Source organism: Portunus trituberculatus, chromosome 24 (genome assembly GCF_017591435.1).
Source record: "Portunus trituberculatus isolate SZX2019 chromosome 24, ASM1759143v1, whole genome shotgun sequence".
Classification (NCBI taxonomy): Eukaryota; Metazoa; Arthropoda; class Malacostraca; order Decapoda; family Portunidae; genus Portunus; species Portunus trituberculatus.
Genome location: NC_059278.1, coordinates 12,156,441 through 12,167,455, shown reverse-complemented (window position 1 = coordinate 12,167,455; position 11,015 = coordinate 12,156,441). Strand labels below are relative to the sequence as shown.

The 11,015-nt window shown below is 43.6% G+C and overlaps 1 protein-coding gene across 1 annotated transcript in view; it reads right to left on the bottom strand.

Moving 5' to 3' along the window:
- LOC123508353 (high mobility group-T protein-like) overlaps positions 1-3,705 on the bottom strand; it is a 5,666-nt gene extending 1,961 nt beyond the window's left edge. The window contains exon 1 of the mRNA XM_045261984.1: positions 3,623-3,705. Coding sequence (XP_045117919.1) covers positions 3,623-3,700 — 78 coding nt within the window. The 5' untranslated portion in view covers positions 3,701-3,705. The remainder of the gene's footprint in view (positions 1-3,622) is intronic.
- Positions 3,706-11,015: the final 7,310 nt, after the last annotated feature.

Genomic DNA, 11,015 nt, shown 5'->3' with positions numbered 1-11,015 from the left:
CTAGGTGAACAGGGGCTACACGTGAAAGGAGACACACCCAAATATCTCCACCCGGCCGGAGAATCGAACCCCGGTCCTCTGGCTTGTGAAGCCAGCGCTCTAACCACTGAGCTACCGGGCGTGTGTGTTTGTGTGTGTGTGTGTGTGTGTGTGTGTGTGTGTGTGTGTGTGTGTGTGTGTGTGTGTGTGTGTGTGTTTAATTCACCTCGGTTGCCTGCTGGTCACCCAGCCAGTCTTCCCCATTACGGAGCGAACTCAGAGCTCATAGACCGATCTTCGGGGTAGGACTGGGACCACAACACACTCCACACACCGGGAAAGCGAGGCCACAACCCCTCGAGTTACATCCAGTACCTATTTACTGCTACGTGAACAGAGGCCACACATTAAGAGGCTTGCCCATTTGCCCCGCCGCCTCCGGGACTAGAACCTGGACCCTCTCGAGTGTGAGTCGAGCGTGCTAACCACTACACCATGCACGCCATGTGTGTGTGTGTGTGTGTGTGTGTGTGTGTGTGTGTGTGTGTGTGTGCGTGCGTGTGTGTGTGGTGCGCGCGCGCGCGTGTGTGTGTGTGTGTGTGTGTAGTTTAGTATGTAGTGTGTGTGTTTGTGAGCGAGTATTCGCGGTCGCCTACTGGTGTGTGTAGTATGTGTGTATAGTGTGTAGTGTATGTGTTTGTCTCTATAGAGTGTGTGTGTGTGTGTGTGTGTGTGTGTGTGTGTGTGTGTGTGTGTGTGTGTGTGTGTGTGTGTGTGTGTGTGTGTGTGTGTGTGTGTGTGTGTGTGTGTGTGTGTGTGTGTGTGTGTGTGTGTGTGTGTGTGGCTGATACCCACTGCTATTCAATTGGAAGTCAGTTAAACACTGTTACTTCTGAATCACCTCAATTCACTCCATCGCTCCTGTATTTATAGTTGTGTAGATCTTTCCAGATGTCGCGCTCGCTCGCGCAAACACACACACACACACACACACACACACACACACACACACACACACACACACACACACACACACACACACACCACACATTTATCTGCGCTGTGTATCTTTTTCCTAACTCCTCTGACTCTAGTAAATTCTTTGATCCATCTCTCTATTCTTTCGCGGAGATCTTCGTCCTTGGAGATTTCAATGTTCACCACCAGCTTTGGCTTTTCTCTCACTTCACTGACCATCCTTGTGAACATCTATCAGGGTCCCTCTACTGGTGAACTTCGGCTCTCCTTACTGAGTCGTGGTCATCCTCTTTTAGAGATTACGGTGAAACTTTTGCTGTCGCGTTAGACATATGAAAAGCTTTTGATAGTCTGGCACAAAGCTTTGATGTCAAATCTGCCCTCCTACGGCTTCTATACTTCTCTCTGCAACTTTATCTGAAGTTTTCTCTCCGAACGCTCTATTACGGCCACTATTCTTCTCTTAAATCTATTAACAGTGGTGTTCCTCACTGTTTTGTCCTGTCACCCACTCTCTACATATTTATAATTTATGATCTTAACTAAACTTCTTGCCCTATCCACTCCTACGCTGATGATACCACCTTGCACCTTTCCACGTCTTTTCAGAGACAACCAACCCTTCAGGAAGGAAGTTAACAGGTCACGCAGGGACGCCACAGAACGCTTGGCTTCTGATCATTCTAAGATTTCTGATTGGTGCAGAGAAAACTTAGAAGTGTTCAATGCCTCAAAAACTCAATTCCTTCATCAGTTTTTCTAGACAACTATCCCCTCTTCTCAGCTGCCCCCTTCTTCTAAACTGAATATCCTCGTTCTGTCCTTTCCTCATAATCTATTTTGAAAACTTCAAATCTCATTTCTTGCGAAAATAAGTTCTATGATGCTATGCGTTCCGAGGCATCTCCACTATTTTTTCTCACACCCCTTCCCCCAACCGACTGCTAACTGTGTATAAGAGCCTCATCCGCCCAATTATATATTATTCTTCACATGTTTGGGGAGGGTTCCACTCACAGTTTGAGTAGATAGGTTGGAATAAAAAACTTTTCGTTTCATCAATTCCCTCCTTTGACTGACTGTCTTTAGCCTTTAGTCGCAATGTTTCATCTCTGACTATCTTTTACTACTATTTTCATGCGAACAATTCTTTTGATCTTTCCAAGTGCATGCCTCGCCTCCTGCGGCCTCGCTGCACAATTCTTTCTTTTTCCTCTCACCCTTATTCTGTCCAACTCGCTAAAGCATGAGTTTACCAGTACTCTCAATCTTTCTTACCTTTCTCTGGTAAACTCTGGAACTCCCTGCCTGTGTCTATATTTCCCAACAAAATATGACTTCACTCCATTCAAGAGGGAGGTTTCAAGACATTTTCCCCTATCCTATGGCTAATTATTGACTCTCTAAGGAGACTGGCGACTGAGTGGGTCTATCTTTTTGTTACCCTTGGCCATTCCTTCCCTCGTTCATAGAAAAAAAGAAATACACACACACACACACACACACACACACACACACACACACACACACACACACACACACACACACACACACACACACACGCCGCGTAGTGTAGTGGTTAGCACGCTCGACTCACAATCGAGAGGGTCCGGGTTCGAGTCCCGGAAAACGACGAGGCAAATGGGCAAGCCTCTTAATGTGTAGCCCCTGTTCACCTAGCAGTAAATAAGTACGGGATGTAACTCGAGGGGTTGTGGCCTCGCTTTCCCGGTGTGTGGAGTGTGTTGTGGTCTCAGTCCTACCCGAAGATCGGTCTATGAGCTCTGAGCTCGCTCCGTAATGGGGAAGACTGGCTGGGTGACCAGCAGGCGACCTAGGTGAACCGAGGTGAACTACACACACACACACACACACACACACACACACACACACACACACACACACACACACACACACACACACACACACATTTTCCCCTATCCTATGGCTAATTATTGACTCTCTAAGGAGACTGGCGACTGAGTGGGTCTATCTTTTTGTTACCCTTGGCCATTCCTTCCCTCGTTCATAGAAAAAAGAAATACACACACACACACACACACACACACACACACACACACACACACACACACACACACACACACACACACACACGCGTAGTGTAGTGGTTAGCACGCTCGACTCACAATCGAGAGGGCCGGGTTCGACTCCCGGAAAGCGGCGAGGCAAATGGGCGAGCCTCTTAATGTGTGACCCCTGTTCACTTAGCAGTAAATAGTACGGGATGTAACTCGAGGGGTTGTGGCCTCGCTTTCCCGGTGTGTGGAGTGGAGTGTGTTGTGGTCTCAGTCCTATCCGAAGATCGGTCTATGAGCTCTGAGCTCGCTCCGTAATGGGGAAGACTGGCTGGGTGACCAGTAGACGACCGAGGTGAATTACACACACACACACACACACACACACACACACACACACACACACACACACACACACACACACTTACACTTACACACTGCACACACTTACACACTGCACACTGCATGTACAAACACTACACACTACGGAAACAAATATTCGAATATTTCACACTACACACACACACACACACACACACACACACACACACACACACACACACACACACACACACACACACACACACACTAAACGACAGCAAGTGTTTCTCTGGTGTCTCGGCCCCTACCATAGCGGCGGCGCCCCTTTCTTTATTCGCTTCTTGTGGGACCCAGGCAGGCGCCACCACAGCCGCCGCCACCACCATCACTCTCTCTCTCTCTCTCTCTCTGGGCATAAGTTTTGAATATCAATCTAAGAATATAATCCTCATTTTGTATAACTCTTTGATGTGTCTCATTTTTTTAATATTGCGTTCAAGCAAAGTGTCCGTTTTACCAAAAAGGCATAGATAAATTAGAAAGAGCCCAGCGCAGAGTAAGAAAAATTATGCCAAGCTTAAGAAAGAAATCATACGAAGACTTTCTTAAGCAATTAAATTATTCTCATTTATACATAGAAGACTAAGAGGCAACTTAATACAAGAGTTAAAAATCAAAGGCAGTAAATATTTTACGTTAAATCTTTCAAATTACACGCGAGGAAATAATAGCAAAATTATCGGCAAACCCTTTCAAGTCTTACAAATCAAAAAATGTTTTTTCCACTGTGTATTTGATATAAGGAATGGGCTTCCGTGAGACGTAATAGACTACAAAACACTGTAGACTTTTAAACACCGTCTTGACAAATATTTTGCCTCTAGTCCGTGGCCAACAGAATGTTTTTCATTAGATTAATTTCCTCCTGGAACTGAGGACATCTTAATGGCACCAATCGCTATCTGTGTAGTTTTCATTGTTCGCCAGCTGGTTTAATTCACAAGTTGGTCCTGCCTATCGCGCCGAACTGTCACTCTTGTGGAAGCCCTATTAAAAAAATATATATACAGATATTCATGCCTACATACCTCATAATATAAACGTTTGGTTATTTATCTATGTGTCTGATTGAAAATGACATAAAAATATGCAAATATATGTTCCTAATGGTGCAAAGTATGGATGTACCAGTGTCCCATCAAAATATTTTTTGTAAGTCTAATAGTACATATATACCTTTTCACAAAATTGTCAGAGTTTCTGCATAGGATAATGCTCCACTCAAAAAGCGTAGAGCAAATATCACTGAGTAGCATTTATAAAAAAAAAAAAATTTCGGAGTCTGTGCCGAAATAACGTGGCCAACATTACCGAAACCGAATTTTTCTAACTGAATCACAACAAGCGAACTTGGTATGCCTTATGATATCAGAAAGTTTCTCAGAGTTGGCACTGTCCATTTTCTAAGTTCATCCTCACTAATATCCATAGTATTAGCCATAGTGAAGTCGTTGTGTAGCGAGTGTGGCGATGGCTCTTAACACGCTAGATTTGTTTACGTTTCGATAGAACAATCTCGGTACATGTTAGACAATATCCTCTATACTGTTAATTTCTTAAGACTATTAATTGTTGATAAGGAAACTAAGTGTGTGTGTGTGTGTGTGTGTGTGTGTGTGTGTGTGTGTGTGTGTGTAATTCACCTCTGTCGTCTTCTGGTCACCCAGACAGTCTTTCCCATTACGGAGCGAGCTCAGAGCTCACAGACCGATCTTCTGGTGGGACTGTGTGTGTGTGTAATTCACTGTTTGATCTGCTGCAGTCTCTGACGGGACAGCCAGACGTTACCCTACGGAACGAGCTCAGAGCTCATTATTTCCGATCTTCGGACAGGCCTGAGATCAGGCACACACCACACACCGGGACAACAAGGTCACAACTCCTCGATTTACATTCCGTACCTACTCACTGCTAGGTGAACAGGGGCTACATGTGAAAGGAGACACACCCAAATATCTCCACCCGGCCGGGGAATCGAACCCCGGTCCTCTGGCTTGTGAAGCCAGCGCTCTAACCACTGAGCTAACGGGCCGTGTGTGTGTGTGTGTGTGTGTGTGTGTGTGTGTGTGTGTGTGTGTGTGTGTGTGTGTGTGTGTTACTCCTATGTATCTATTTTACGCAAGTGAATGTAAGTACACAATAGTATTTCTCTCTCTCTCTCTCTCTCTCTCTCTCTCTCTCTCTCTCTCTCTCTCTCTCTCTCTCTCTCTCTCTCTCTCTCTCTCTCTCTCTCTCTCTCTCTCTCTCTCTCTCTCTCTCTCTCTCTCTCTCTCTCTCTCTCTGTGTGTGTGTGTGTGTGTGTGTGTGTGTGTGTGTGTGTGTGTGTGTGTGTGTGTGTGTGTGTGTGTGTGTGTGTGTGTGTGTGTGTGTGTGTGTGTGTGTGTGTGTGTATTTACAAAGTTGTAGTTTTACAGGGCTTTATGCTCGTGTGGCCCCGTCTCCATATCTACACTTATCCAATTTTTCTTTAAAACTATGCACACTCGTTGCTGACACCACTTCTTCACTCAAACTGTTCCAAGTCTCAACACATTAACGCAGAGTCCCCGCGCCGCTCAGACCTAGAACCAATGAAGCGATGTTGTTTGGCAGTGCTACATCAGCCAACTGTTTCACATGCAAGCCTCTGAATCGTAGTAGCAGGGAGGCTTGGGTCCATGATTAGTCGTTGTCAAGCTGGACATTATAGTATTGAGATGCTGCATGCTGCATTAACTCGTTGGTAAGTCTCAATGATTCGCTGGCTGCATGGAGTGGTGCTGGACATAGAAGGTATGTGGTCTTTGGTACCGCCGCGTATCTCGACAAGAAAAATAGAGCTGCACGTTGGCTTTTTTGTCGATAAGGGTTCTCGTGATCTAGATTTTGCCAAGGGTCTCGTCGCTGCCGTGGGCATGGATCGGGGAGCACAGTATAGACAGACGTGTGAGGAGTATGTGGTGAGCAGTGAGGAGGGGATCATCTGCCAGAGTCCTCGCCATAGTGACTCCATGTCTCAAGAGGCTAATCCTTACCACGGGTAGGAGTCTCAACGGTGTATGGGAGCAGAGCGGTAAGGCAAGAAATTACTAAGAGATCAAGACATGTAGCAAATTAACTTAGCAAAATAGTAAAAAAAAGAAAACGAAATGTAAAAGAGAGAGAGAGAGAGAGAGAGAGAGAGAGAGAGAGAGAGAGAGAGAGAGAGAGAGAGAGAGATGAGAGTAGAGATGAGTGTGTGTGTGTGTGTGTGTGTGTGTGTGTGTGTGTGTGTGTGTGTGTGTGTGTGTGTGTGTGCGCGCGCGCTTTGTTTAAAGAACAGGGAGAGGGAGATGGAGAGAGTGATAGAGAGAGAGAGAAGTGATGGGGCTGGTCGGCTGATGTGTGGGGGTTGGTAAGTGGGCAGGAAAAGGGTGGTGGTAGGCTGTGTGTGTGTGTGTGTGTGTGTGTGTGTGTGTGTGTGTGTGTGTGTGTGTGTTTTATGGAAAAGGGATAAAAGACAGTAAGGGATGCAACATTCCGATGATGAGAAAGAGGTTGAAGACAGTCAGTCAGAGGAGAGGAGTTGATGAGACGAAAAGTTTTTGATTCCACACTATGTAATAAGACTGTGTGAGTGGAACCCCCTCCCAAACATGAGAAAAGTACTCCATACAAGGACGGATAAAGTCCTTGTAAAGAATTTGCAATTGTGGGGGCCAGAAAAACTGGCGGAGACGTCAGTGTTGGTGAGTGAGTGATAGCTCCTGCCTGCCTGTCTAAATTTCATGCCTCATGCTTACACCTGTGTGTGTGTGTGTGTGTGTGTGTGTGTGTGTGTGTGTGTGTGTGTGTGTGAATGTGAGTGATAGCTGCTTCCTGCCCGTCTGACCTTGATGCATACACTTTGTGTGTGTGTGTAATTCACTGTTTGATCTGCTGCAGTCTCTGACGAGACAGCCAGACGTAACCCTACGGAACGAGCTCAGAGCTCATTATTTCCGATCTTCGGATAGGCCTGAGACCAGGCACACACCACACACCGGGACAACAAGGTCACAACTCCTCGATTTACATTCCGTACCTACTCACTGCTAGGTGAACAGGGCTACACGTGAAAGGAGAGACACCCAAATATCTCCACCCAGCTAGGGAATTGAACCCCGGTCCTCTGGCTTGTGAAGCCAGCGCTCTAACCACTGAGCTACCGGACCGTGTGTGTGTGTGTGTGTGTGTGTGTGTGTGTGTGTGTGTGTGTGTGTGTGTGTGTGTGTGTGTGTGTGTGTGTGTGTGTGTGTGTGCGCGTGCGCGCGTCTGTATGACTATGATTAGAAGTTCTAGTGAATATCAAAGTCGATTTGGACAATTTTTTACCCTCACAACTGCTAACTCTTTATAGAAACCATATCCGACCATGTATGGAGTACTCTTCCCATGTATGGAGTGTTCCAATTATATATATTTTTCGTCTTATCAACTCTTCTCCTCTGACTGACTGTCTTCAGCCTCTTTCTCACCGCCGCAGTGTTGCATAACTTGTTATCTTTTCATGACAACTTCTCTTCTGATCTTGCTAAGGGCATACCCTTCTCATCCCCCAGTCCCGCTGCACAACACTTTCTTCTTTCTTTCCTCCCTATTCTGTCCACGTCTTTGATTAAAGAGTTAATTAGTATTCCCAATCTTTCATCCTTTTCTCTGGTACACTCTGGAACTCCTTGCCTACTTCTATATACTTCCTCGTTCTTATGACTTAATCTCATTTTAAGGGAAGTTTCAATACATTTTTCTCATACTGATTAATAACTCCGTGGGCCTTTCTTTCTCTTTAACGCAATTTTGTTGTCCTTAGTCGATTCCCCAAATACTTCAAAGTTAAATTCTTTGAGAAAGAAATTGCTCCGGAAGTATGCTTTGGCGACTCACCTCTGTACAGTCACTAGAGTTAACACCACTACAAGAGCAGCAGTAACAGTAAGAAGCTTTGTTAACACCGCTGTACCTTGTATGCAGGACCTCACGCTAAAGGAGCATGAGTATGTCACGAGTTCTACTGCGCGATATGTGGTGTACTGCACAGATACAGGTACGGCTTGTGCAGACACTGCCGCAGTCACCGATAATATGAGGATCTCATAACAAAACATAACATAACAAAAATAATAAGATAACAAAGGGCCACCAGGACCCATCTAGGTTATCCTGTATCAGTCGAACAGCGACCTAGTCATCAGTACTTAAAGATACACTTACAAGTACACAATACATTATATACTAATTCTAAATATTTGGCACATTAACAGGGCTAAGTCCTGCAGCGAATGCCTCTACAATCTGTGATCCCCATACATGGGGATCATGTCTTGTTTAACTATAGTAAATTTCTTATAAAAACTATCATGCAGCGCAATACATAATTATAAATCTAATAAATTTAAGTGCTTATCTAATCTGTTTTTAAACATTGTCAAACTAGTGCTATTTACAACCCTCTCTGGCAATGCATTCCAGAAGTCTACCACCCTATGACTAAAGAAATATATATCTAACCTGCAGCCTTGCTTTCTAATCTTCCTGCCATGATTTCTAGTCCTACTTCCCTCCTCTAAGGTAAAGAAAGATCTCACATCTATGTAGTTTGTATCTGAGAACATTTTAGATAACTCTATCATATCCCCTCTTATACATCTCCTCTCAAATGAAAACATGTTTAATTCCTTTAATCTCTCTTTATACTCCAGGCACTTAATGCTGGTATCATCCTAGTTGCTCTTCTCTGAACTGCTTCTAACATGTTGATATCCTGCCTATAATGGGGTGACCAGGCCTGTATGCAATACTCTAAATGGGGCCTAACATAGGAATTATATAAGCTACGCACCACTTCCTTACTTTTATAACTAACATTTCTATTTATAAAACCCAGGATCCTATTTGCCCTATTTCTTGCTTCTAAACATTGCTTTGAAAATTTCATAGTCCTGTCTATCACTACTCTTAAATCCTTTCCCTCCTCTACTGCCTCTAGCCAACATCCCTCCATCTCATAGCTAAAATTTGTGTTGTCTTTACCTAAATACATAACCTGACACTTTTAGAATTAAACTCCATCTGCCACCTGTCTGCCCATGCTATCAGCCTGTCCAGGTCTGGTCTCTTTGTATTCTGTAATTGTCCTTTCACCCTGTACTGCACATGCTATCTTAGTATCATCTGCAAACTTTGATACTTTGCTACTAATTCCTATATCTAAATCGTTAATGTACACCAAGAAAAGAAGAGGTCCTAGCACTGATCCTTGGGGTACCCCACTAACCACTTCCTTCCACTCAGACATTGCCCCATTTAATACTACTCTCTGTTTCCTATCAGAAAGCCATTCACTAATCCAGTCAACTAACCTACCCCCTATCCCATGTAGTCTCAATTTGTACAGTAGCCTATTTCCATCATCTAACTCCTTGGTAATATATTCTAAGATATCGAGCAAATTTGTAAGACAGGACCTCCCTGATCTAAAGCCATGTTGGGTATCTCTAATTAATCTATTCACATTTAAATGCTCCCAAATACTACCCTTAATGATTTTCTCTAGTATCTTACATACTATACTAGTTAAACTGATCGGTCTATAATCATTCGCATCATCCTTCCTACCTTTTTTAAATTATTGGTGTAACATTAGCTAACTTCCAGTCCTGAGGTATCTCAGCAAACCTAAGTGATCTTTCAAAGATTAACTTAAGTGCTTCAGAAATACTGTCTACACCCTCCCTAAGTACTGTGGCATGTAGCTCATCAGGACCACTAGCTTTCCTATCGTCTAGTTCAAGAAAAAATTTCCTAATAATTCCCGGTTTTATATCAATATTTTCTAAAGCTCTTAAACTACTCGTCGCACTGTTTGTAACAGGATTTCCTATTCTTTCCCTAGTAAATACTGAAGAAAATTGTTCATTCAATAATTCTACTATGTCTTCATTTTGATCCACTACTACACCATCTTTTCTGAGTGGTCCAATCCTATCCTTATTTCTTTTATCACTGACCTTGTAATAACTATATAATTTTTTGGGATCTTTACTCCAAGCTCTAGCTAGTTTTATCTGCCTGCCTTTTACTTTTTTTATAACCTTACTCAAATCATCCCTGACCTGTCTGTACCTAATCAAATCTACATCTTCCCACTTTTCTGCAACTCTCTATATGCCCTCTTCTTCTCTCTGATCTGTCTACCTATCTCGTGAGTCCACCATAATGGCTTCCTGTTTCTCTGCCTTATATCTTTGTAAGGGATACACTGCATCACTATACCCTTTACTACAACCTTAAAGATATCCCACATCTCCTGTGCAGTTTTATTTCCAAAACTATCTTCCCAGTTTACCTCTCCTAATAACTGACGTAACCTACCATAATTGCCTTTCTGATAGTTTGGGACTCTAGTCTTATTCACTATATTATCCCTACTGGAATTAATGATAAATCTAATTATATGATGGTCACTGTTTGCTAAAGTCTCTCCTACCTCAACTTCCTTTAAACAATGCTCAATATTTGTCAGTACTATGTCTAAAACCTTCCTCCCCCTAGTAGGTTTATCTACCATCTGTACTAAATAGTTATCCTGAAAACTTTCCATAAACTTATTTTCACTAGCATCTCGTACCATCCTCTCCCAGT